The following is a 27,510-nucleotide window of genomic DNA, read 5'->3' as shown; positions in this document are numbered from 1 at the left end:
CTAACAGTTCCGTTCATTGTGCTCCCGAGAAACGGCTCCCATCCCGCCATCGTCCGGGTCCCTGTGGAGGACTAACGGGACAGCTGGTTGATGGATCCCATCAAGTGCAACTGTCACTCACAAACAATTGTCCTCCCTGAGCCAGAGCTATGTTCTGTTGTTATTCCTGGGTCTCAGTAATGGGGTATGTGTGTTTGGCTATTATCCCTAAATCTCACGAACTCTGACAATGGGGCTGCTGAAGGTGGTGGAGGTGGTGGAGTTGGTGGTGAGGGGACAGCCTTCTTTACCTGGACGTCTGACTAAAAAGGCATTGGGGTATTAATAGGCCAGCATGCCCCATTATGTAGGGGCGAGCAGCCAGTATATCTAGCCCTCGTTTTGGGTGGCACTCCACCCTAAAGCAGCCAGGCCTGGTCCTCATCAGCTCCCAAGGAAACATGGTGAGTGGACAATTTCCTTGTCGTTGCATTCAAAGCGACGCCAGACGGTAAGGACACCTCCTTTTTCTGCTGCTGCATCCTTTATATCCCATTATATTTATATCACACACTGCTATGCCATGTTTGGATGAATTACACATCTTGCCCTACTCACACCAATGATGATGAATCAATACACTCAATATGCGTGTGGGTGCTGAATACAGATTAACAAAAAAGAGCATCAATTATCAATTGTCCTATTGATGATGTATTTCTTATTTTTTCTACTTGTAATGCTACACACACGCACGCACACACACACACACACACACACACACACACACACACACACACACAGTAGGTTATTGATGCATGGAGAGGAAACAGGAGATAAGGGAAACAAGGGGATAGGAGAGGAATTATTTCCACCTCTTTCTGTCAAAGGGGAAGGGAAGGAGACAAGAGAAGAGGAGAGGAAACAAGGAGAGGAGAGGAGTAACAGGTACAGGTCCAAACCAACTTGACGTTTGAAGTTTGTGCTGGTCCTCTCCGAGTGATCTACACATGGTTCAAAAATCAAGAAAGAGCAGATTGTGCCTCACGTCCTCATGATTACGTGAATCCTCTTACAAACAAAATCAAGAAATAAATGAAGCCGAGCGCCAGAGGTCCCGTCCACCAGATACACAAGTGCTGGAGAGCTAATCCACAACAAGGGTTAGACAGCAGCTGTCGAGAGGCCCGTGAAGCCGAGCAACATGATGTCATCGCTGCACTCTTTTTCACAGTTCCTTGGCAGTCATGTAAATAGCTCGACATAATCCTCGCCTCCCAGGGATTTCTGATCAAACAGGGCTCAGTGTAGCACCCTGTCATCACCCGGGCCCTATAGAATAATCCCCCGTGTGATCCGGGGGACTGTGGGAGTGGGGGCCATGGACCACACCCTCCCCAGGCTTAGAACGCATTCTCACAACACTGAAGCTCGAGTAAATATTTCCATAACAAACTGACAGTGTTGGTAATCCGCCCTAATGAAAATGCACGTCCCGGTATAAACCCTGTCTGTGGTGCAATTAATGCCCCACACTTGGTGAGTTTGCTGATCTTTGACTCGTTATGATGAGCGTGTGTGTCCACAGTAAAACCGATAATGAGTGAAGCCGAAGCGGAGGGCCAGGTGATGATCGCACCATTAGTACTGGAGCTAATTAAAGCGTCATTGTGAAACCCTGCAGGCACCCAAGAAAGCAAAGAAGAGAGCGGCGGAGGGAGGCAGCTCCAACGTGTTCTCCATGTTTGAACAGGCCCAGATCCAGGAGTTCAAAGAAGTCAGTGCTCTGCCCAAATGTTGTCTTTCACGTTTCCCCCTCTGTGTGCTGAATGCTCACTGCATGTCACCATCACACACCTGCAGGCGTTCACCATCATGGATCAAAACAGAGACGGCTTCATCGACAAGAATGACCTGAGAGACACTTTCGCAGCTTTAGGTAGGTCGTCTGTGTGTAAGTCTTGTTTTTTGCCAAAGCAACACTGTCTGGTTCCACCTCCTCACACATGAGCTTCTGTTGGTCTCATGCCACGTATCTGAATATTGGGATATTGGGATTTGTTTTCACTTTATTGACCCATGTCATCAATCACTCTAGAACATAACATTGACTGGAGGTGGACAATATTGGATTTTATCATGGATCACTCAATAAGTTGATCGTGGTGAATTTACATTATCGGAATAATCGTTAATATTGACGTGAGTGAGTGGAAAAAGCTATCTAGCTCGATATTATAGACAAATGGAAAGTAGAGCCTGGATGTTCTCTAAGAACAGATGCATGTTTTCTCTCTAACACAATGGAAATGTGGATTTTTCAAACCAAATGTAAAGTGATTCCAGTCAGTCTTAGTGCCATTTTAAGTTTTAAGCATAGTTTGATGATTATCAGGATAATAACGTGAATCGCTATCATTTTGGCCGGGATAATGGCAACATGAAATTTTCATATTGCCCCGCGCCTAATGGTGATCAATAATGAAAATAAGCATGAGTTGCAGCTCTGAACCCTATTCCACCTTATCTGCCGTCCCTTTCTAGGCCGTTTAAATGTCAAGCAGGAAGAGATTGATGAGATGCTGAAGGAGGCACCAGGACCCGTTAATTTCACAGTCTTTCTCACCATGTTTGGAGAGAAACTAAAAGGTGAGGTGGGGGGTGTTCTGCATATCCCACAGCCCGATTCAAACTACTGAAACGTATTTCAGGACCTAGGCTATTCTTGGCCAGGAAAGATGCTACCTTTGTGTCGGTTTTCATCAACTCGGAGCTGCCACTGTTCATCCTCAGGTGCGGACCCGGAGGAGACCATCCTCAACGCCTTCAAGGTCTTTGATCCGGAGGGGAAGGGAGTGTTAAAGAAAGACTTGTGAGTAGCAGGCTGCTCGTTGCTGGATGAGGTGAATGTGCTTTCTGCTCACTGTCGCTGCTTGTCGTTACAGTATGACAGACATGTTGACCACGCAGGCAGACAGGTTCTCCGCCGAAGAGGTGAGAACCTCAGACAATGCTAGAGCGTGTGCACATGGGCTGTATATGAGAGGTGGACGTAGTCATGGTGACGGCCTTCATTGGTTTGTGGACTACGGTTTCGAAGCCTCGAGTTCAGCATTGTGACCAGTGAATGGAAGTGACCCTATTTGGACTGCAGTAAGGTTGCTGCTCAGCCGCTTGTGTTCATCAGATCCATCCGTCGCTCCTCCACATTCCAAATATGGTCACTTCCTTTCACTGATTGCGACGGCCAAAACCGCAGTCCACAAACCAGTGAGTGACGTCACCATGACTACGTCCACTTCTTGTATACGGTCTTTGAAACTAAATCATTTCACATGTGTGTTTTAATTGAAGACATTCTTTGCTCCAAATATAAATCTTTTTCTTTTTACTTCCTGCCCTTAGATGGAACAGATGTTTGCGGCATTCCCACCAGATGTATCAGGAAACTTAGACTACAATAACCTGGTCCATGTCATCACACATGGTGAAGAGAAAGACCAAGAATAGATGTTACTGAGATTGCACTCTGGACATTTAAGGAGAGATATCCCAGGTGAAAAGACAAAAAAAAATTTACTAATAGATATCACCACTAAATGATAAAATAGTTTATTACAAGGCAATTCATTTTTGTATGATACGTCTTCTGAAAATGTGCCTTTAAATTTGCAAATGAGGCATTATCTATTAAAAATGTGCTCATTTGCAAACGTTCCCAGAATGGAAATCTGAACATTGGCTGAAGCCGGGATCCAAATCTTTGTTTCATTTGTTGACATATTAGAGTCAAACAGAGGGAATTTTGGATATCTCTTTTTATTACTTCATTATTACTTGTTTGCTTTTAAATAAAAGTTTCTTTGAATCAGGCTTTGAATGATATACGAACAAACCCGTTCAGATGACAGGAATGAAACTAGGACGTTTGGTGGATGTGAGAGCTTCTGAAGGAGAGTTTTCTCTGACTGAGTGACTCATTTTGAGAAGACGACCTTAAAACGTATAAAATTCCATTTGTTTTACGAGACACTACAGGTGAATCTGGTGAAACAATGGTGGTTTTAGTTATGACGAACATCGACTGGAGGCGACAGTATCATATGTTCTTCTGAAATTGTGTATTTAGGAGAAATCTACTAACAAAATGTGATGAAATAAAGACCTAAATATGTGTTTGAATGCCTTTTCCCAACTTGTCTTGTCTTGTCTTATGGGGGGGAAAAGCCTAAAATCTCTAAATTAACCAGTGTATGGAAAACAAATGTTTTTGCCTGGTGATTGAATGGAATTACATTATTTTGCTTTAATGTGTCCATTAAGGATTATATTATTATAGTGTGTCTGGGTATGTCTAGTAGGCTAATGTACATGTGATGCCATGATATGAAATAGGTGATATTAAAAGTTTATGAGAACACAGAAAGGAAGTGTTTAATGGGTTTGACACTACAATGCTATGGAATGCTAATGCTAATGAATAAGGAAAGGGAGGGGTGGCATCAGTGGCATAAGCAGCACTGAAGAAGATATTCTCACAGAGATCCACATTTGCACAACAACACGTATTTGGTGATAACATGGGATCTCTCTCATCAACCATACCTGGCTGCACCAAGCAAACTCAAAGGAACATGGATTTCTTTTGCAATCCAAACAACCTCCATCAGCTCGACCGTGCTGTTTACTGTCAGTCGACAGTGTGATGCGGGTCAGGAACAGGTATGATAAATCAGTCTTTACATAGCGGAGGTCGGTACACAGGAGATCAGTCAGGGTGTCAAACAAAGCAGGCGAGGGTCAAAAACACTGGGTTACTGAAGCGAGGAATAATGCTGGACCAGGAGACACAAAGGTACGAAGACTAGGAGAGAGAGACTGCAGGGGGGCAGTACACACAGGGAGCAGGGCAAATAGACAGGTGAAGCACATCGGGGGCAGACAAAGGAAACTGGCAGCAAACACACACAAGGGCAGGAAGTGGAACATATGAAACACGAAGAGAGGTAAGTCACAAAATAAAACAGGAAGCACAAAGACAGAAATGAAAATGGGTACATGCCAAGTCTCTTATTTGATATTTCCTCGTTTCCTCTCTCCTTGCATGGTTTCCTCATGTCTCTCCATGCATCCCCAGTTGGACGCAAGGAAAAGACACACAGGCTTGTTTGATCAACAAAATGGACATACAACATGCTACTGAAATTAATATAGCTATAATTACTGCATCCATCATTGTTGCCCCTTGGTTCCATATTATACTTTCAATAATACAACTATATTATTGTTTCTGACTCACCAATAACTGAGCGACTGTACCTTGTAATAATCTGCTGCCTCTCTTCAAATGGCACCAACTGACTGTAAAATACTGAATGACTCGGGCTCTTTTCACGTGAGCTGCTTCCCTTCATGCATCAAGTATTGTTGTTGCATCGTATGATCTGCACTTCAATTTGTCCTTCATTGTGATTGTATATTACTATATAATACTGCATAATCAAACCTTAACCAATACATTTGACGAAATGTATAGCTTAATAGGCTAATTCTAAAAAATAATACCAATGTGATAATGGTGCTTTAAAATAGTGCTGTCCTAGAAGGGTATATTATCCTGACTAGGGTCGATATAGGATTTTATGGCATATCGGGATAAAAACACTCAAAATAAGTTGATGGTGTTGAATTTCCCTTATCGAGATTATCAATCAAAAATGACAAATTTGTCATGAGTGACTTGAAAAAGCTGTATAGCTTGTTGTCATGGTAGGGAAGTGGATGAATAGAGCCTGATTAAAAAATACAGGATACAAAAAAACATTTTCAAAAATATATAAAATATAGGAGACCTTGATTTATGATAATCTTATTTAAGCTTATTTGATTATTTTTCCACTAAAAAGGGTGTTCTCTAAAAAGAGTTGTGTGTTTTTTATATTTATTTGTTAAGAAAATTGAAAGTGATTCCAGTATGTTTTAGTGCCATAAGAGTTTTAAGCATACATTATAAAATGTATTTATACTATATTTATGGAAGGAGACCTCATGATGTATAACCATTTTATTGGAAATGATTGTATGATTGTTTTTCACTACTACAACTAGTGGTTTACTTAACCATTGAGAGTCAAATCGTCGAATCATTACATATGAGAGGGTAATTCTGTCTGGTGAGCATAACAAATATGCAATAATCACGTTGCTGTGTTTTTAACCTGTTTCCCAACGGGTTAGCGGCTCTCTCCATCCAGGCCAGTAGGGGGCAGCAGCGGAGCAGCTAGCAGCAGCCTCCTTGAAGCAGCTGGCTAGCTGGACAAGGTGCGGCAGAGGAAAACAGAGAAAGGACACCATCGCTAGCTAACAGCTAGTTTGGCTGACGTTTATTTTTTTTAGTCCCCGTTTCTTAGCAAAAACAAACATTGGATGTGGATTTTTTTTTTAATCGCGATTTCTAAGTAGTGTATTAGATTGTCAAAAGTGTCAAAGAGCAGCTAAACAGAAACTGGGTCACGGCAACATCTTTACCCTCACCCGGAAAATCATCGAAGCTAACGTTTTTGAGCTAATGCCAGGGTAGCTAGCGGGCTAGCTCTCACAAGTGTGTCAACGCCAACACCTAGATTTGACTGACTCGGTTTTATTCACCACATTGCTGCAATGGCTGATGTTGACAAGCTCAACATAGACAGTATCATCCAACGTCTATTAGAAGGTAAGGAAACACCAAGATGCTACAGAGAAACCATTAGCGTTAGCGACCTCACGTATCTGAATGATGTTATGACGCTGAGAGTAGATGCGGAGCTATCTTTAGCGTGTGTTTGTCAACATCCTGTAAAATAGCCAGCCGTATAGGCAAACGTTAATTAGTAATTATGTTGGGGTGAGCGTGAATTGTACCCCATGTGTGTCTACGCTGAGAATGCAACTGTACCTGAAGAAGGGCAAGACACGGCTGTGAGCGTTACTCGCTCCAGTACACTGCGTTTGTCGCAGTCCGGCGCGGTGCAACGCTACCTATCACCTGCGGCGAGGCACCGTGCCGGGCATTACCAACTTAGCTGCGACCGTAGGCAACATTGTTTAATTTTTTTGCTGACCTTTTGTGTGTGTGTGTGTGTGTGTGTGGTTGCGGTTGCGGTTGCGGTTGCAGTCAGAGGGGCAAAGCCCGGCAAGAATGTGCAGCTGCAGGAGAATGAGATCCGTGGATTATGCCTGAAGTCCAGGGAGATCTTTCTGAGTCAACCCATTCTCCTGGAGCTGGAGGCCCCGCTCAAGATTTGTGGTGAGATTTCTATGTATATCTTACTATCAGAAAAAGAAGAAGAGAATGCACATTTTCTCATGACAAGCATTTCTAGCTTCATTTTCAAATTTCAATAAGGGACAATGGCATAATAACAAGTGATTTACCTCTCTCCTGCAGGTGACATCCATGGGCAATACTATGACCTGCTGAGGCTGTTTGAGTATGGGGGCTTCCCTCCAGAAAGCAACTATCTGTTTCTGGGGGACTACGTGGACAGGGGGAAGCAGTCTCTGGAAACCATCTGCCTTCTGCTGGCCTACAAAATCAAATACCCAGAGAACTTCTTCTTGCTGAGGGGAAACCATGAGTGTGCTTCAATCAACAGAATATATGGTTTCTATGATGAGTGTGAGTATTGTACCTTCATGGCCAGCAAAATTATTTACAAACTTTTTTTTTTATCACTTTCATTGTGTATTGTAGTAGTGATGGTTTGATTTAATTTCTATGTTTTTTCTCTTGTATTCCATAATGTGTGGCTCTGGTGCACTTGTTTCTTTTATCCATGGTCTATAGCAGAAGTGTTGTTATAACTATGATGTAATGCTGAATTTAAAACAATTCCTGGACTTTTTAGGTAAAAGGAGGTACAACATCAAACTCTGGAAGACCTTCACAGATTGTTTTAACTGCCTCCCTATTGCCGCCATTGTTGATGAGAAGATCTTTTGCTGCCACGGAGGTGGGTGTTATTTTTTTTTACTGCTTTCCCGTAACACCACTAGACTCGGGCAGTTTTAGTTTTAAACAGATTGTCCATTGTAGTGTAACTTTGATGTCAGCCACTCTCATTTATCCTGCAGTAATGCTGTCTTTGCAGTTTACTGACGTAGTTTACTGACGCCTTACCCACGTGAAACGGGTATTGACCTCAGTATCAATGTGTTTATTTGTTTTTTTACTGCGCCGTTTAGGGCTGTCACCTGACCTTCAGTCCATGGAGCAGATCAGACGCATCATGCGCCCCACTGATGTGCCTGACCAGGGTCTGCTGTGCGATCTGCTCTGGTCTGATCCAGACAAGGATGTTTTGGGCTGGGGGGAAAACGACAGGGGTGTATCATTTACTTTCGGCTCAGAGGTGGTGGCCAAGTTCCTGCACAAACATGACCTGGATCTGATCTGCCGTGCCCATCAGGTAATCACAACGACATCTGTCATTCTAGACAGTAGTTTGTCTGTTGGCAGGTCACTGCACTGAACATCAAGACTGCAGTACATCATGTACTATGCAGAAAGACACGCTGCAGTGTTCACTGGAAGGTTCCCAACCTTTTTTTCCTGTGACCACTCAAAGATACAGGAATACATACTACTAGGATTGTTTTTTTCCCCTTTTTTTATTTTTAAAACAATATGACCATAGGAAAGTGTAAAATATGCACGATTGCAGAAACATGCGTTTCCTGTACGGACCCAACCGTGATTTTAATTTGTTGGTTAAAAGTTGATCGTGGTGAATTTCCATTATCGGGATAATTTGAAATATCATAACGACTGACTTGAAAGAGCTGTCTAGCTCAGGATTATGGTAGAGAAATTAAAAATAGAGCCTGATTTTTTTTTTTTTTTAAAGACATAAAAAATGTATTTATTCAGGGAGACCTTATGATTTATGATCATCTTATTGTTTTACACTAAAAAGGGAAATATTTTTCTTTTTTTAACAAAATGTTAAGTGATTCCAGTACTTTTAACTTCCATTTTAAGAGTTTTGAACACATTTGGATGATTATCATGATGATATGGTGATGATATAACAATAATGGAAAAACATCCATTCAAGGAGTGTTTTTCTAAGTGTGTAAACTCTTTCCTACCATTATTATCCCACATGCAGGTTGTTGAGGACGGCTATGAATTCTTTGCAAAGAGGCAGCTTGTCACTTTGTTCTCGGCGCCAAACTATTGTGGAGAGTTCGACAATGCTGGTGCCATGATGAGCGTGGATGAGACCCTCATGTGCTCTTTTCAGGTAGGATGCAGAGGAAATGTGCTTGTGCACTAAGAATTTCAAGATCTGATTTGACATCCTGAGTAACTGTAGCACACTGCTCAATTAAACAACGGTGACCTACATGCAAATTGGTTGTTTTTCGTACCTCGTGTTTATTTGTAAGTGCTTAATCTTTTTTTAGATTAAGATTTGAACAAAGTAGAAATGGGGCCAATACTTGTTCAGATATAAGTGCCTAATGCTAACTAATGCCAATGACAAACTGTCGGTAAATCTGTGACTGACTGTTGAACATACATTTAAACGGTAGTTTTTCATTCGTCTATTAATCCACTACCTGCAAAAATAAATCTTCATTAGCTGGGTTTGACAGCAATCTCTGTATTGTCTTGTAGATTTTGAAACCAGCTGAGAAGAAAAAGCCCAACGGCAGCCGTCCTGTGACTCCCCCCCGCAACATGGTCACCAAGCAAGCCAAGAAATGAACGGGGGGGGCAAACAGCCGGAGTCTCAGTCCTCTGCTCTGCTTTCGTCTTCTGCATTTGAAGGATTGGTTATTCTTCATGCTGCCAATACTGAAAAGATGTTCACTCCTACCCGATGAAAGCAAAATATTTTGTTGTTTTGTCCACAGGGGTAAATTGATATGTCACCATGAAAACCTCAGGTGTTTTGCACTCCATTTTGCAGCTAGTCTTTGCCACATATGACTGTTCAATCAGGAAAAATGTAACAATACGGCTAAATATGCACAGGAATGCCTTGTTTGAAGCTGTGCACAATTTTTCCAGTTTCTTTTAATGTCTTATTATTTGTCATCTTTTCCCCACTTGTTAATAATGGCTATAAAACCAATAGGGAAGAGTCACAAACACCTGTTTACTTATGTACTATTTTATTTACAGTTAATTTACAGTCTGTGTCCTAGGATATTGACTTGCATTGCGTCAACACATTTTTAAACAAGTCTTGTGCTAAATTAATCAACAAGGAAGCACTCTTGTAATGTCTAAATCTTTCTAATAAACTTTGAGTGTATTTTAGGGGGAAATTGGTATCTGAATGTCATTTGTTCCTAAAACTTTCTTTTGTTTGTTGCTTTTTCAATAATAACGATGCCAACTGATATATTGCATGTTACTTAGAACACCTCGTGAACAACGGGGATCCCACGAGGCAACACCCACAAGGGGGAGACAGAATAAAGTGCAAAATCCAATTCTGCTAGTGAAACTGGCGGATTGTCCCAGTGGTGTGATATACTGCATAATAAAAAGCGTCCATATGAAAAATAATGTAATATATTTGTATTCATCAGGCATTGGCTGTTTTCTCTTATTTTTCTCCACATTGCTATTATTATCATGTCATGCGTTTATTTTTTCTAATTCAAATACATTATCAGTTAATTTGTCCACAAACAACGTTTATCTACCCATAGAACATAGTTGTGTTACTTAGAAATAAGGTGGGAGCCAAGTGAACGTGATATTTCCTTATTAGGAAACGTAGATTGCGTAATGATGTCTGACGTCAGAGCAGTCACAAGACCTTGCTAGCGGAGTGGAGTGGAGAGGCCAGCGGACTGCTCCACATTGAGTTGTGTTGTGCGGCGTCTCTGGAGCAGAACCGACACCATGGCGGCGGAGAACCGACACTCGTGCGACTAAGCAGAAGAGGCGTCCGCTTCCTGTGAGAGTTATCACGGCGCAGGGACGAAGCACCCCGAGTCTGTGCTCCTATACGGACGTTGTGTATGCGTGGCGGCTGTTGTTGTCGCGGAAGCGTCTGGCTAGCTCCCTCCAGCCTCGTTGGTCGGTTAGCAGGTGAACACTGAGCTGGCGTCGCCGCTGAGCTAGCAGGACTTGCTAGCTTGGCCGGGTCGTCTGGTGGCAGCTGGTGTGTGGGTAATGTTGTCCGTGCTGTCGTACGGTAGACTGGTTGCCAGAGCTGTCATCGGCGGACTCTCTCAGACAGACGGCCGCGACTACAGCCTGGTGACGGCGAGCTGCGGCTTCGGCAAGGACTTCCGTAAAGGCATCCTGAAGAAAGGGATGTGCTACGGCGACGACGCGTGCTTCATCGCCCGACACAGATCCGCGGATGTTTTGGGTGAGTTTCTGCTTTGTTTGCTGTAGAAACGAGCAAATCCGACATCGACCTGCGTAACATTGGCCGTGACGTGAATGGGAGGTCAGAGGTCAGCGCCTTTATCAGAAGACCTTCTAGGACGGTTGGGATGCACGTGAGACCAACAACAATATCAGACAGAATAATCTATGATCCTCTTAAAAGTATTTGTTTCCCCACTAAAAGGAAGTATGTTTTAAGCATATGTTGATGAATACTGGGATAATATTTAGAATCCCAATTATTTTGGCGTTGCATGACATTTTAATCCCATGTCAACATCTCATCACTTCAGTATTTAGTTTTTCTTTGTGTATTTATTACCAGCGGCTGTATCTTATTTATTCTAAGTAGGCGTGGACCTGAACCTGGCTTCATATTTAGAGGATGAACAAAAACAATGGAGACTTCTGCTCAGTTAAGGGTTGATAAATCTCCAGCACAGAGACCATAAATCATAAATAAACCACCTGTTTTTAACACCTGCAGGACTCCACAGCTCTGCTGAATGTCTCTGCGTTTCGTCAGTCAATAGGACACAAACGTAAACGTTCACCAGGCCAAGTTATTTTTGGGAGGTTTGATTAGTTTCAAAGTTGTGTGTCTGCTTTGAGCGGGTCTGTTTCTAGTTTCTGGCACACACTGAGGAAGTGCAGAGGGCCATCCTTGTATGGTCAGCCCTGGGAGCAACAAGAAACGTTTCTTTACTAGGAAAATCTTTGACCTTACAGAATGCTCCTGTGGGAACAAGTGGTCCTGTTAACCCACACATAAGATCATGTTGCTGTGGAAATTATTTTTATTTGGGGATCAGATTTTATGTGTGGAAGACTGAGCCAAACTATATTATCAGTGGGCCTTAAAGGCACCGAACAACAGCAGATGTAACAGCTTTCCTATGTTTGATTCTTTGAAAGAACTTCTGCAGATGATCAGATTACATCCCTGTAACATAATCAGGAATAACAGAAACGGTGACGGGACAAAGATGAGCTCCTTACTGATGGAGACTGTTGTAAGCATTCGGTCACGTTTCCTTGATTTCTTGAACACGCGTCTCTTCTTCTGTGCTGATGTCCTTTTCCACTTTGGTGAAAGTGCCCATTGTTTTTCTTTATGGTGCAGCTGCATGGCATTGTTCTGGTTTCTTCAGGATCCTCACTTATGCAACAAGGCCGAGCAATGTCAAGAATGGGTGTTATTTTTCTGAGCTTGTTTTTACTTGCACAGTTCGAAAAAAAAAGTTCCCTTGTGAGGTTTAAAATGCAGCATTATGCAGAATTCATATGTGTATGAAGAATGAGTTTCATTAAGGTGAAAGTAATTTATGGCAATAATAATAATAAACCTGTCTGTTTTTAGGTGTAGCAGATGGAGTAGGTGGCTGGCGGGATTATGGAGTAGACCCATCCCAGTTTTCAGGGACACTGATGAAGACATGTGAGAGGCTGGTGAAGGAAGGACGCTTTGTCCCCAGCAACCCAGTGGGAGTCCTCACGACCAGCTACTACGAGCTGCTGCAGAACAAAGTACCGCTGCTGGGTGAGTATGGCAAGATCTCCGTGTCCACCAGACTCACATCATCGCCACTTGTTCTAAATACACATGTGAAGTAGAGAGGACCCCGTCAATGCATTATAGAATACTTCTCATTCTCCTGGTCATAACCAGTGCAGGGGGAAGCAACATAATGTTTAGGCCGTGACCATATTTGGTGCCAGGATGTTTTGGTACACTGTTTAGGATAGTTTGTTCTGCCTGTTCAGTTCTGTGGTGGCTGGATGGGGATTCTTTCATTATGAGTCACAGCCAGATCCCATTAAGAAGTCCCGGGAATGTCCCAAGTCCCGACCTGCCCCACCAGTACTTTTCCAGCCCTTTTTTATCACATGCATTGAAGCAGAAACAACAGTTTTGTGCTGTTCCTTTGGCCAGCTGTGTGTGTGTGTCCGTGTGTGTGTGTGTGTGTCCGTGTGTGTGTGTGTGTGTGTGTGTGTGTGTGTGTGTGTGTGTGTGTGTGCTGCTGAAGGGAAAACAGAGCAGAAAGGCAGTGAGTCACAGTGCGTGAGGGGTTTTGAAGGTTGATCCCAGAGAGCATATTTTGGTGTGCCAGATGAATCACCAGCAGGGTGTGGCTGTACGTTGTCGGCCTGCTCCACCAGCTCATGTTTCCCCTTTGCTCTCCTAGATGCTGGAAACCCAAAGATTCATATAACCACTACGCTGATTGTGATTGTCAAGCTTGTGTATTCAGACTAACCCCATGAATCAGTCCCAACTCACTTTAGACGTGTAGCTTTCCATAAACGGAGAGGAAACTTCTAAGCTATGAAGCTGTTGAACGTCAGGAGGAAGAGACGAGTGTTTCTGGTCTTTGCTTTGTTTTGATCCAGGCATTGTTCAGACAATAATTTATTAGAATAGAAAACTGAAATAGCAACTAGACATGGCTGTATGAGAATATTGACGGACACATCTGATGTCATTTTAAAACGGCAAATGTGCCTTAAGAATATACATTTCCTGAAGATAAAGCAGTACGTTTTTGTTTAGGTAGTTGAGGTTATTTCAAACTTTTGCTCAATATATACAATTAAATTGAAAATAAATGTTTGTGTACAGGCAGCAGCACGGCCTGCATCGTGGTTTTGGACCGGCAGAGTCACCAGCTGCACACGGCCAACCTGGGAGACTCCGGCTTCCTGGTGGTCCGGGCAGGGGAGGTGGTCCACCGCTCAGACGAGCAGCAGCACTACTTCAACACGCCCTTCCAGCTGTCCATCGCTCCCCCGGGGGCCGAAGGAGCCGTCCTCAGTGACAGGTGAGACGGCCAACAGGCAGCACCTCGCACACGTACCGGCCCACAAACATGCAAATCGTTCATGCGTTTGTCCTCAAGAGCTGATAGAGAGCGAAGGACACACAGTTCCAACATCCGGATCACAATACAGACCACATGCAGACATAATTAAAAGGGCTTAGCTGAAACAAAACTGCGCTGTGGAACACTTTGCCGTTTTGCAGCTGCAGCGACTACTGTGGAGCTGTAGTTTTACCAGCGTCAGGGGCCACGTGCCGCCGGGTCTCGTTGCTGCTGTGTGCCAAGCAGCAGCACAGCAAACGTCAGGCGAGTGCAGAGCGGGCGCTGGATGTTTGCCACACTTTCTCCCTCACCCAGGTCAAAGTCTGTGTGGGCTGACGGACAAACCGACGAGTCCACAGCCAATCCTGCAGCAGCAGGCTCAGCCACCTTCTTCACTCATTCCGTCTTGAGCCACGCAGATTATTTTTGAGCCTCTTAAAAGCATTCCTGAAAAAAAAATTAACCTGAAGTGCACGTCAATGAGGGATTAATTTGTATTACTTATTAAGTTGATTCAGTCTCATCACCACTTTTAGTAGTTGTGCATTGAATGTGGTTCTTGAAGGATACTCTCTTTTTAATTTGTGCATTTTAGTCATTTAGTTGAAGGATTTACTTGGATGGATTTATGCTGCGTCGGATAAAGCTTCTGATCCTAGATCACGAACACAGCAACCAATTGAATAGAGTGCAAGGGTCAAAGCTGAAGTTCACTGACAAGCAGGCGTGGGATGATATGAAAATGTTACGTTGTAACAATTTCTCTTATCTATGCAAATAAAGGAAATAATTATGACGCTACAATTTAAGGAGGCAGATCTGATAGTGATAATAGACGCCGCCGCCGACCTGCCTGAAAGGAATGAACTTTTGAAAACTAAACCAAAAATCCTTATTTAAACACCATTATAGAATAAACAAAATATATATTAACGAAGGAGACAGCAATTCGCTTATAAAATAAAGCATATAATAGAACAAAAACATGCTCTAATAAAAACCCAAAAGAGGGTGGCACGAGTGCGGCGACCCGAAAATAGATGTCAACAACACAACAACCCCTGATACCTCGGTCCTTGTAAAGTCCCCACACTTCCAACTTATTATGTCCGACCAGTGTTGGTTCCTTAAGACGGATCCCAAAATAATAAGTAAGGTTTGAAGCCAGAGAGGTCCGATCCACACGTCTCAAGCAATAAGGACGGTCCGAGGTGGAAGTAATCCAGTAAGAAACGAAGAGCTTCCCTCCTGGACCCCGCGGCAATAACCCCTGAACGCCAGCCTCTCTCCTCGGCCTTTTCCCCCTGAAGGACGTCATTTCCCCCCTTTTTATGACCTTACAGGAGCAGCAAATAATAGCAATGACAATAACAATTCAAAGTCCATCACAAAGGTCCATATGTCCTATATACATGTCAGGTTTGTGATAGACACTAATGTATTGGCTTTACACCATTCATGACGGCACTTAAACATTACGACCCTTACGTCATGATTATCCTGGCCAAAATAACTGCAAATCACTTAACTTTTAGTTCAGAAACACAAATATTAATTGTGTCACAGATAAGACGCACAATTAATTAATCTTAAATACGATGATCATAAAGGTCATCCTGCAGAATCTTTTGACTGCAGAACACAAGAAAAAGGATAATTGAAAGTGAGAAGATTGAGTATGTTGATGTGATAAGGGAGACAGTTACTTTTGAAGGGTTCAACATTCAGCTGGATATGTATTTTAATGCCACGTGTACTGTTGGATTATTTGAAAGTGTATTCATAGAGATGTGTCCTCATTGCTTGTCGGTGTATTAGAGGGGTGATCAGACAACTTAACCTGGTCACAACGTGGCTTCACAGCTTTAAGGCTGAGGATTATCTTCATAATTCTAATTGATGATGAGATGCTTTAGAGCTATCACTGTATCGCTGCATAATTATCCAATGTGTTGATCCTTGTTGGCATTTGAGAAATGGCTATGAATCCTGGCTGTTTAACAATGGATGATGAATCCATGCATGGCAGACAGTTAATTTCAATCACAGCTGCTCACCCAACACACACCGTTTCCATATTGAACTGTGGGTGCCCATCTTTCTGCAGGGGAAAAGGAGTCAGTCGTTTTTTGAATGTGAACTGCAATTTCAGCGCCATCGAAGTCACAGGACAGGACAGGCTGTCCCTGAGAGCCTTGGCTCAGTGTCTTATGATGCAGCCCAGACTGTTATATTAATATCATTCAAGACTGGCTGGGGGGGGTGTAACAGTGTAAGGGTATCTTCCAAGAAGACATTGGCAGACTGGGTTCTGCCTCTTTCCCTGAAATTATCCTCACCCTGCGCATGTGATTAAGTTCCTGTAACCAAGAAGAAATCTCAGTGACTCGATTGGCAGCGTAGCTTTCATTTCACCCTGGTTAGAGTAATGTGCTGTAAGTGGGAGTATTCCTTGGGTAGAGGAGAAGCTAGGTTAGAGGTTCAGATTAATATATCAGGTCAGATGGGACAGATTTCCTGGACGGGGGTGTAAAAGGGACAGAAGAAGCTTAGAGAGGATGAATTAGTGCGGTCACAACCTTGCTGATGCTAGTGTTTAATATGTATTTTTAGTTTTCGCCGTGAGACCAAATGCATTTTAAATCCTCAGCCAAACTCAATGCATGCCTTGTTCTCTGTCTGACTTCACGGTTTCTGTGCCTGCAGCCCCGACGCGGCAGACAGCTCTTCCTTCGACGTCCAGCTGGGCGACATCATCCTCACCGCCACCGATGGCCTCTTCGACAACATGCCCGACTACATGATCCTGCAGGAGCTGAAGAAACTCAAGGTGAGGCCCAAACCGGTTTGGTGCTGGAAGTGGAATCAGAAATATGTCTGGAATGAGATGTTGATGCCCGGCTTTGTTTTTGCTCCAAAGAACACCAACTATGAGAGCATCCAGCAGACCGCCCGGAGCATCGCGGAGCAGGCCCACGTACTGGCGTATGACCCCAACTACATGTCGCCGTTTGCACAGTTTGCCTGTGACAATGGTCTGAATGTAAGAGGTGAGTGGCTCACTTGAACCGGATTCAATCTGAAGATTTAATAAATTGGACAATGTCACCTGACATTTATATTTTCTGGAGTGCTATGTTAAAAAGCAGCATTTTCCACATAGACCCATCCTAACAGGATACTGTTCCTTTTTTTTTTCTCAGGAGGAAAGCCAGATGACATCACAGTGCTGCTGTCTATAGTGGCAGAATACACTGACTAGAGACTGTGTGGAGCTGTGATGGTGGTAGGGGGCATCGACCTCTGCAGGTGATGGACTGCTTTGATTCCTGCTGGCCAGGATGAAGGACTTATGTCAGATGCTTCACTTGCATGCGCTGACTCTACTCTGCCTCATCCTCCAGCTGACCATCACCCCTTTCTCCCTCCCAAAATGCCTATAAGCCCACCTCTCTGTGGCTGTGCACATCAGAGAGTGGCTGAATGCAGTGGACTGGAGGCCGGACACATCCTCTTGGCCAGGCTGCACTGTTGGCACCTTTGCAGTGTTCCAGTGCTCACTGGATAATCCCATTGCCAGGGATAAGCAGTCATTGGGCACGGTGCAGATGAGGTCCTGTCTGATAGGGATAAGTCATCTCTCTCTGGTGGTGGTTTGGGCAGGGAAGAGGTTGAGACTCGGAGGCAGCCTGACGGTAGGTGTTAAGACTGTTAAAGTGGCCCATGCTGGGTAGCTGGAAGGAAGATCCAGCCCATCAGTAGTGTCAAGGGATCTTCACAGGAGATGTCGGCATTAGAGCTCAATAAATGGGCTGCCTTGTGCAAGCAAATATTCCTCATGATGTAGTGGTAGTGAGAAAACCTCGGTCAAAGGGCTTGGGAGGTGCAGGGAGCGTTATGTTTGGTAGTAGGATATGAACAGTGTGCTGTTCTGGGATGTTTTCTTTGCAAAGAAATGAGTGTATGTGACGTTTATACATGTGTGGGTAGTTTCTTGGGTGGGTAATCCAATAAGACTTCATGAAGAAGAGCAGCAGCTGCCTTTTCATACCAATTTAAGTCTTGCACACATTTTGTTACTTCATGGCTTTTATTCAAAAGCCTCGCCAGATATATATCGTGTCAAACCGATGCCCTCCCTTTAATCTCACAGCTGCTGCTGAAGTCTCAATTGTGATTACATGTGATGTGTCTATGAATATGTATGATTGATGTGCTCATCAGTGAGTCTATTGAAATGTGTAATAACTAGTGTCAATGAAGCAGATGTGAAGGCTACAGACTGCATTTCCACTGGGCTGAAATGGTGTCGCAGCCTTAAACGCACAAAGCTTAAGAAGCATATATGAAAAATAGCTCAGCACAGTGGAAACTGGTCAGGTGACCAATGTGTTTTTGTAACTTCTTTGTTCGGTGGGATTGTTGAATTCTTTGGGCTGATCACTGCATCAGAGTAGCTTTAGAAACTGTTCAATCAGCGTTTACTTCTCTTCTCTCCGTCCTGCTGTAGAGCACCGATGGCACATTCATAAGTTGGGTCAATGCAGCTTTCATGTGGAGAGTGGTCATTATATCACTACAGATTTGCACTCTGCATGTACCACAACTTTTGCCCACAGTTGAAAGATGTCTTAGAAAAACAAAAATCTTAATTTAGCGTGATGTTCTAATGATGTGCCTTGTATCAGGTGTCATTGGTACTGGCTAACGTCCATCATATCTTAAACCCTTAACTATGTGCCAGGTGCTGAGCGTAAACCGTTAGTAGCCATAAGAGTTGAAACCGTTTTCCCAGCGTGCCCTGTTGTCTTAACGCTAGATATTTTCACCTACAGTCCATTTACATCATTTCTCCTGATTCTGCTTCTCTGCACTCTTAGGAGTTTAGGAATAGTGATGAAGCCATTGCATGCTTAAACGACATCCTCCCTGTGGATCTTCAGGTCACTGTTTACAATCTGCACTAATGGACTGTTTCCCAACTTAATCTGACGAGTTCCCACTGGAAGACTCCATGCCTGTGTCAGGTGCCATCTTAAATGGGGCCAATGGCATGAAATAGTTGTTGCACTGAGGACAATCTAGCAGCCTTAACAATGTTACAAAGCAATTCTCCCAGTCAGATGTACTTCCTGACTCAAACCTGCTCTGACACTCTCCCCGTCATCTCTTCCTCTTCCAAAACCCTTTGTTACAACTAGCTGTATATATTTTGGGTGTACAGTCAAATGAAGATCTAAGCTCTGTAAAAACATGTTCAGGTCTGTACAATATTTAAATAAAGAGTATAGTATTTATTATCCTGCTGTATTTGATGGATGTTATATTTGTTGGTATTAAATCAGAACATGCAGAGGTGTTCTCCCCCTCTAACATTCTAGGACAAATATATTTCACACACTGAAACTGCAAAAACTAAATTCATATATGTATTATATGATGAATAATTATGAATAATTTAACAATTTAAACAAGCAAAGCAATGATTGAGCTATAAACAAATGTGAAATCCCATTAAATACAAATTAATTTAGATACACACTACAGTTGAAAGTTGTGGCCTACTTGTAACAGTTTGAGAAAAGTCGAGGTGAGAAACGTAGTGTGTTGCAGCTCTGTTCTCAGAGTTTAGGGCTTCTTGTCCAGTCTTCCTCCACAGTCTCCTCTGCGTCGCTGCAACATGCCAGGACAGGCAGTCCGGGAGCAACCCCATCGCTGTCCTGCTCGGAGGACAAGGCCCTGAACAGGAGGGAGCAGACCTACCGGGAAATAGAGACATCGTATCTATGTACTGCTCCATCACTCATTTATCTATTGGCCTACACTACCACTATCATATGATCTATTTAAACATGCAATATAAAATACAATTTAAGAAGTATTCAGTGTAATGGATATAGACTAATGTTACTCAGGGTAACAGGAGGTTTTCGCTAACATTAGGCTTTTTTCTTTTTTCTTTTTTTTTTGCTTAAGGAAGGTTAATGCTGATGTCTTCAATGCAATACAAGACAATATGAGTGCTCCATCAGATATCTAGAAACTGGTCGAAATTGGGGGGAAAAGGATTCCCAGACCAAAACATTGAAAACAGAGACCGCAAACATAGCAGGTGTCAACCAGGAAGAAGGAGGGTTGGGTTTGATAGTGATTCCAACAAACTGGTTAGATTGATCATAGTGACAGAGACTTCTCATCGTCACCTCCACTGTCACCTTGCTTGTCTCCTTCAGTCACGCCTCCTGCGGTGAGGCAATATGGCTCTCTGGGCAAACATCCAGTAGAGGTTGAAGTAAAACACTTTGGCACACACAGTGAAACCCATCCCGTCAGGACTGTAAAGCCTGCCAGCCTCCGAGAACAAGCAGTGGCCAGTATCCAGTAAAACATCTAAACCAACAGGAGACGTGTGTTACCGTGGAGGAAGTCTGAGACATGGTGGCACAGGTCTCATCAGCTACACCAAGCCCATTAGGGGGGTCAATCTGAGGCAGGAGCATCAGAGCAGGTGGGTTGATTATAGGGCTGCCCTGGCTGGATGGGATCACCTCCATCACAGCAGGATCGACCTGAGCCTGACTGCAGTCTGGCTCACATCCAGGCACAACAGCAGACAGCCCTGGACACCTGGTAAAACATACACACACATCTCTGTGGCAAGCTTTTTTCCTCCAGACCTAATAATCATTTCCAGTGCTGGCAAAATGAGTGGTGACGCTGGTGTTACTGTGGTTTACAGTGCAATGCTCGACAGCAGCAAAGCAACCATTCTGTCCCTGTGCAGACAACACAGTGAAGTCTCAGTATGTCTCAGTGCAATCTGACTCCCGAGCATGTGGATTATCAGTGAGAGGTGTTGGATATACTGCCATGTCTAATGGAGGGTGTGGAGACGGTGTTAATGAAAGGAGAGGATATGTCACACACTACAACTGAAAAATACGTAAGTCATATTCAGACACAAGCACAGAATAATGAGGATAGTAAACCTGACATTAATTATCTACTTTAAGAGTTGTTCTTTACAGACTCAACATCCCTGTGCATGTAACCACAGTACGTCATCAACCTTGGTGAAGCAACCAGAGCAGAAGTATAAAGAGGAAGAAAAGATGCTGGTTTCAAATTCAACCTCTTAAGTTGTCCTTCAAAGTGCCTGAGGTGGCAGATAAGCACGTTTTGTTATGAGAATTCCATGAATATGAAGAAAAAAATGTAGCCTGAATGATTCATAGCAAAACAGAAGATAGCGGTTAAGGAGTGAAGGTTGTAGTTGAATTCCTGTGGAGTTGGGGCAGGAGCACTGCCTTCTCATTAGGGCAGAGACGTCTCTACAGACTCCCAGCAGTTAACACATGCAAACCAAGACAAATGACCCAGATGTTTGACTGTCAGACAGGATCCAAAAGCCAAAAGCACAGTGCAGCAGAGAGTTAGCAGAGCAGGACAGTGACACTGGCAGAACAGCCAAGCCGGCTAGCATAGCAGACATGAGAGGATTAAAGACTGTCACACTGACAGGCATCTAACCTAACCCCACTTGCCCTATTTATCTCTGTTACAGACACAAGGCTGTCTGCTGTAACACTATGCTCTTATGAAACTAAAAACAGTCCACGAGGGCAGACTGCCTTGACTGAGTGCCAGGAGAGAAGCTCAGGTAGAGTCCTGTGGGAAGATTCAATCATACTCTCAAATCCACCGTTGCAGTAGATATGAGAAACAAATACCTCAGTTGGGTCAGGAGGGGTCATAATAATCTCATCATGTGTGATGAGATCCCAGTTATTGCAGACAGGACGGACAGCACAGTGTTTGTTACCTGAGGGTAGTAGGGGCCAGGGTCTCTGTAGGCTGAGAGGGGCCCCTGCTTTCAGAGTCCATCAGAGTCGCCAGCACCACAGTAGCCTCCAGGACCATGTCCTCCACGGAGAAGCACACAGGCCTGCACAAAAGGTAACAGTGACAGAAACCCAACGACATATTATCACCAGTATCTTTACAAGCCAGAAAAAAACATAAACTTCAAAATATTCAGACTGCCCAGCCACTGCCGAAATAGTTCACTGAATCGTGAGCTTATCTGGTGTAAATTACACTCGGTTTGGTCCTTGCAACCTGAGATACGGACGCCACTCCAGCTGATCATGTCGGCAAAAAGACTTACTTTCCTGCAGCACCGAAGTGGACCGACACTGGAAGGCAGTGTGACTCTGCGAAGGACAGTAATCCCTGGTGAGAAAAAAAACAAAACAGAAGAGCAGCAATCCACTGTCAATAACTGAGATATAGTTTTATAAAAGCTGATCATTCTGAGAGTAGTGTCATGTTTACAGTAATCAGAAAAAAACATCAATGCTTGAGGAAATTGAGGTCGACTGAAACTTAAAGCCTGGCTTCTAATCCATCCAAACCCGATTTTCCAAAACCGACAGGAAGGAGAAGACTAGGCTGACTAACGAGGAGCATCACAGCAGGACAACCGAGACACATTCCAAGGCATGGGGACAAGAGTTATGGGTGTTAATGCAGGTCAAGTCTTATTAAGTGGACGAATACAAGGACTGTTCATCCCCATTTCTAAATGGTCAATCAAGTCCTTTTGCTTGGTTTTTAAGCCAATACAGTTTCAATTTGAGTGTATTCCTTCAGACACCGCAAATAACTTTGAATTACTGAGCATGCTATTGTGGAAATTACATTTTAGTTACTATTTTCCAATGTTTTGCTCAAAATATAAAGAGTTACATGGACATAAGTGGAGCCAGTCCTTAAAATACAACCGCATTCCTACTTGGCTTAAAAATTACACATTTCATAATAAACCAAGCAATGTCTATGATTTCTACAACCCATAACTTCAATTACTTCTTCTATGTAGTTTTATAATATGAGTCACTTAGGTCACACTATGTTTTTGCATGAGATGAGATGAGTACAGCACTGGGGGGGGGGGGGGGGGGGGGGGATGATAGAGAGAGCCAGTTAAAGAGGTTTCTTAGGACACTTATGTATCCAGATTACAGGACCAGAAATATGGACATGGAATACTCCTGGAACCGCACACACACACACACACACACACACACACACACACACACACAAACAAGGATACACATGATATTCTCATGTGACAGAAAAAAGAAGCCTCCAAAAATAACCCTGTTACCCTCAACTCCTTCAGACAGAAGGTAATGTCTGATTCCGTTCCGATCTGAAAGTAGTCAAACTCGTCTGGGTGTAAGGACATCTCGGTGTACATAATCATCATGTGATCTGTGACAGACGTGCATTCAAGTCAACACTTTGTGTTTGGTCAAAAATTCAGTTTGCAGCTTTGCCATTATCAGACCAGGTTGTTAAATGTCAATCTCTAAGCTCATGCAACATAGCAACTTCCAAACACTTGTGATAACCGACTGTGTTGTGTGCCTGGGCCAAATCACAGTGTAACGTTAACTCACCATTTCCACCCTCGTGGTAATTTCTCAGACTGACTCTAAGAGGGGTCATGGAGAGAGTGATTTCCTCCTGGGACACTGGGAAATGCATCACCATATCGCCAAGAAGCCTGCAGAGAGAGCAAATCAAACCCATACATAATCAACCAAAGCATTGAGGAGCACAGAGCCTTGTGTCAACTACTACCTGTCAATCTGAGGAATTAAGATAAATTGCACTAAACTGTAGCTGTGCGTTCGCCCACAGACGGCTGGGAGTAAACAATACTGTGAACACCCATTGTCTTTCCATTAAGTAGACTGAAATGCTGAATCCAGCTGCCAGCTGCAATTCATTTTACATTAAACACAGAAGAAGTGTTTAATTTAAGATTTTGTTTGTGTAAGATAACACTCCTGAAGTTTTATTTGTTGTATGTTATAAAAAGCAGAGGTTCTACCTTGAACAGAATAATGAGCTGCTAACCTGGCAGGAGCTTTCAGTACATTGGGACAGAGGTGTGAGGCAAACACTGCCTGCAGAGCCTCACTTTCATGGAAACACAAGTTGTGGGTCTTGGTGATGCCTGTCACAAAAGCAGAAACAGGATATTTGGAGCACACTGCCACCAGGTGCTGATAACATGCAATGCAGTGTCTGCAGCACAGCGTTGATTGAGGTCTAATTTGAATATGGAAAAAGAAAACTAACCAAGTTAAGAAAATGTTATTTAATGTGAAGCAAAATGTCTTTAAATGAAATTCTGAATCTTTCCATCACCTGCTGCTAGCATTTAACACAAAATGCAATATTTACTACCATGCCTGCAGAAAAACTGGATCATCACTCGGTCATTGGGAGTGCTGACTGATATCTGACATCTTTCCACATTGCGCTCAATCGAGGTCAAACACCGGAAAAGGGGCAGAACAGACTTTTAAAAGAAATAGACAGGTTTAAGACAAAACTGTCATCACTGTTTGACCATATTCATCATAGTCGTAGAGGGAGAACGTGATTATGTCATGTTAAGACTTCTACTGCTGTCTCCTGAAGAAAAAGGTCCCGTGTAGAGATGTCGACATACCTTCATGACCAGTTTGCATTTAAGTGTGTGAGCGCCCTGCTCTGATCCTGATCGCAGGCTGTAGTGCTGAAAGAACAGCGGAGAGAAGAGGAAGCAGCCGTATGCAGAATGAGCAGAGTTCACTGTCCTCAGTGCCAGCTTGAAAACGGAGAGAGATGACGTGAATTTGCTGCTCCATACTGTAATAGTCCTGTTAGAGAGTCATACTTACTGGCTAAGGTCAAGAATATGTGATCATCCAACTAGACTTTTAGACAACTCACCCCTCTGCCCATCGGATCCAACCACAGTTCATCTCCAATCCGTGCCAGGGCGTGAATGGCCTTTCCAAAAGCTATAACACAATCAAGTCCCAACAGAGTTCAAGGTTAGCGGCATACATACTAATGCTATACATTAGAGGCATTTTTGCATCCTTTGCACAACTACAGAGTAAATGTAATATACCGGGTAGTAGTTTCTTTAGATACTTGCAGATTAGAGACTATGTAAGAAAATATTTGCATAACTTTGAGACTTTTTCGGGCTCTTCTCTTGATAGATGCCTCCGGCCCATGTCTTGCTCAGAAAAATCGATATCTTATATATATGACACTTTGCAGTCTATCAATCCAGTGAACTCCATTTTAATACAAACAAAATGGGAGGAAGAAATGGGCACTGAGATCCCGGACCCCCTATGGGAAAAGAGTTTGGAACATACTCATCGTTGTTCTAATAATGCTAGGCACTGCCTCATTCACTTAAAGATTCTACATCGTCTTCACTATTCTAACGAGAGGTTACATAGAATATACCCTGAGATGTCCCCTATTTGTGACAGATGCCTTGTTGCAGAAGACACGTCCTGTGTCCCAAGGTTAAGATCTTTTGGTTTAACATCTTCAATTTAGTCTCTAAAATTCTTAACATACAGTTGGAGCCTCATCCACATATTATTATTTGGGGAATTTCAGACGATACTAAAAGGTTAAATAACTACCAACAATGTTTCCTCTCCTATAGTCTCATCATCGCAAAGAAGCTACTTCTCACACTTGAAAACTGAAAAAATTGGTCACCTCTCATTCACTATCTCACACCTGGTAGTGGAAATGAATGTTTCCCCCTAACTATAATAAAGTAGTATTTAGACGGAAGGGTAAGGCTGGGTAGGGTGGGAGGGAGGGATTTATTTAGGTTTTGTTTTTGTTTGTTTATTTTTCTGTACTCTGTAATACATGTGTATCTGTTCTTCATTTACCATTGTTATGTGTTCTAAAAACAAAAAGAGGACAGTATGTCCTACTGCACACATTTCTATATGGATATACATTATACTCGTGTGTATGATGTGGATAATATAACAATGTTACAATGTGCTCTAATAAAAAATATTTGAAAACTAATAAATACTAATGCTACACATAAACATGGTCTTTTCTTTCCATTAAAGTGGGTCAACGGCCTCACTCAGGGAAATAACGTAGTTGTTAAGTTTAGCCATTAGCCTTTAGCTAGCATGGCATTTCACCAGCTTCACGTGAGCTGCTTCAACTTCTATACACGTTTCAGTTGTTTTAAAAGTATTTACAAAAACATTTGACAGGTCGAAAGTGTTGGTTTCTACTACCTTTTACTCCACTTCCTTCAAGAACACAGTCCATATCGCGTTATCTAGCTATCTAGCTAGCTCTGCTCAGTCAGGAGCAGCTGTCGTCGCGAGACACGCAGGACACGCACGCGCAGAAGACGCTCCATGAAGAGTTATGATTACTAGCTACATGCTCATTAACCTAGCTAAATAAAATACATATAGTCTTCACAAGCATAAAGTTACTTTAAGGTGTGTTTATTGGTTTATTTTAGAGGGGAAGTCCAGTTAAAAACTACAACATTTACAAAACGCCACAAAATTACAAGTTATTGAAATAGTTATAACAATAATAATAATTATGTTACTTTACACATGAATACAAATCAATAATCATATTGATATTAGCTTCAAACTAACATTATTCATTTATCAATTTATTTATTTGTCGATTTATTTATACATGCATTACATTTAACTTGGATGTATGAGCTACAGAATACTTGGATTTCCCCAAGCAGGTGAATAAAGTATCTATCATCTAAATAATATAAAATGCATTCTCAAATGAAAATATTCTAGTTCTGCAAGTTATTTCATATTTGATAAAGATAGATAATTGGAAAGGATATATTAAGTGTCACTAAAACTCGATAGGGATAACTGAATATCCAATACAACATATTAATATTGGGTTTTAGATAATAGCATGATTGAGAATGCAAATACACTTTCTAAAATAAAACAACAACAACTAGACATCCAATTAACAGAGCGATATGTAGACAGTGAAGCTCTTAATGCAGTGTGTAAAACTAAGACTGTTGAGTATTTTTGGAAGTATGACATCAGAATTATATTCCTCTGTCCTTGAGGCTTCGCCCTTGTCACATCCTCTCTAAGGTGATGAGTCCCATGCCTCCTTCCCCAGGTGGGATTCTGACCTACGAGATACACAACACAACACGAGGTGGATGGTGGTGGTCACACTTTACGGTTGAGAGCGCTTTGAGGTAGCGCTGCTTCATCTGCAGCCTCATGGGCTCTGTGCTGTAAACATGCTACACTGCAAAGGTGGTGTCAGTCCGGCTGTGAGGGCTGCATGCTGAGACACAACACTGATGTGATTATAGCTACAGCAGCATGCCAGTACTGGTGTTACACATGA

The 27,510-nt window shown here is 42.8% G+C and overlaps 4 protein-coding genes across 4 annotated transcripts in view; 3 read left to right on the top strand and 1 right to left on the bottom strand.

Moving 5' to 3' along the window:
* The window catches only part of myl2b (myosin, light chain 2b, regulatory, cardiac, slow), an 80,448-nt gene extending 76,274 nt beyond the window's left edge, over positions 1–4,174 (top strand). Inside the window, exons 2-8 of the mRNA XM_084024674.1 lie at positions 411–443; positions 1,664–1,756; positions 1,843–1,918; positions 2,524–2,628; positions 2,773–2,851; positions 2,925–2,973; positions 3,385–4,174. Of these exons, the coding sequence (XP_083880800.1) occupies positions 441–443; positions 1,664–1,756; positions 1,843–1,918; positions 2,524–2,628; positions 2,773–2,851; positions 2,925–2,973; positions 3,385–3,489 (510 nt within the window). The 5' untranslated portion in view covers positions 411–440 and the 3' untranslated portion in view covers positions 3,490–4,174. The remainder of the gene's footprint in view (positions 1–410; positions 444–1,663; positions 1,757–1,842; positions 1,919–2,523; positions 2,629–2,772; positions 2,852–2,924; positions 2,974–3,384) is intronic.
* Positions 4,175–6,305: 2,131 nt separating this feature from the next.
* ppp1cc (protein phosphatase 1, catalytic subunit, gamma isozyme) lies at positions 6,306–10,342 on the top strand. Its single transcript, XM_084025381.1, has 7 exons — positions 6,306–6,694; positions 7,136–7,267; positions 7,409–7,639; positions 7,869–7,973; positions 8,206–8,429; positions 9,132–9,266; positions 9,644–10,342. Exons 1-7 carry the CDS (start codon positions 6,640–6,642, stop codon positions 9,731–9,733), a joined length of 972 nt encoding a protein of 323 aa, XP_083881507.1. The 5' UTR covers positions 6,306–6,639; the 3' UTR covers positions 9,734–10,342.
* A 448-nt stretch (positions 10,343–10,790) lies between these two features.
* On the top strand, positions 10,791–18,887 carry pptc7a (protein phosphatase targeting COQ7 a). Its single transcript, XM_084025382.1, has 6 exons — positions 10,791–11,360; positions 12,741–12,920; positions 14,001–14,199; positions 16,948–17,071; positions 17,162–17,291; positions 17,445–18,887. The coding sequence occupies exons 1-6, from the start codon at positions 11,159–11,161 to the stop codon at positions 17,501–17,503; spliced, it is 894 nt and encodes a 297-aa protein (XP_083881508.1). The 5' UTR covers positions 10,791–11,158; the 3' UTR covers positions 17,504–18,887.
* rad9b (RAD9 checkpoint clamp component B) lies at positions 18,885–26,485 on the bottom strand. The gene is made up of 11 exons (XM_084025675.1): positions 26,382–26,485; positions 25,033–25,103; positions 24,770–24,907; positions 24,502–24,616; positions 24,169–24,268; positions 23,706–23,812; positions 23,411–23,517; positions 22,409–22,473; positions 22,064–22,186; positions 20,658–20,892; positions 18,885–20,000 (listed from the first exon to the last, which is right to left on the bottom strand). Exons 1-11 carry the CDS (start codon positions 26,413–26,415, stop codon positions 19,863–19,865), a joined length of 1,233 nt encoding a protein of 410 aa, XP_083881801.1. The 5' UTR covers positions 26,416–26,485; the 3' UTR covers positions 18,885–19,862.
* Between the last annotated feature and the right edge of the window lie 1,025 nt (positions 26,486–27,510).

This window comes from Eutrigla gurnardus (genome assembly GCF_963514095.1).
Source record: "Eutrigla gurnardus genome assembly, chromosome: 13".
Lineage (NCBI taxonomy): Eukaryota > Metazoa > Chordata > Actinopteri > Perciformes > Triglidae > Eutrigla > Eutrigla gurnardus.
Note: the sequence above shows the minus strand (reverse complement) of the source record. Positions and strands in the feature narration are given on the sequence as shown.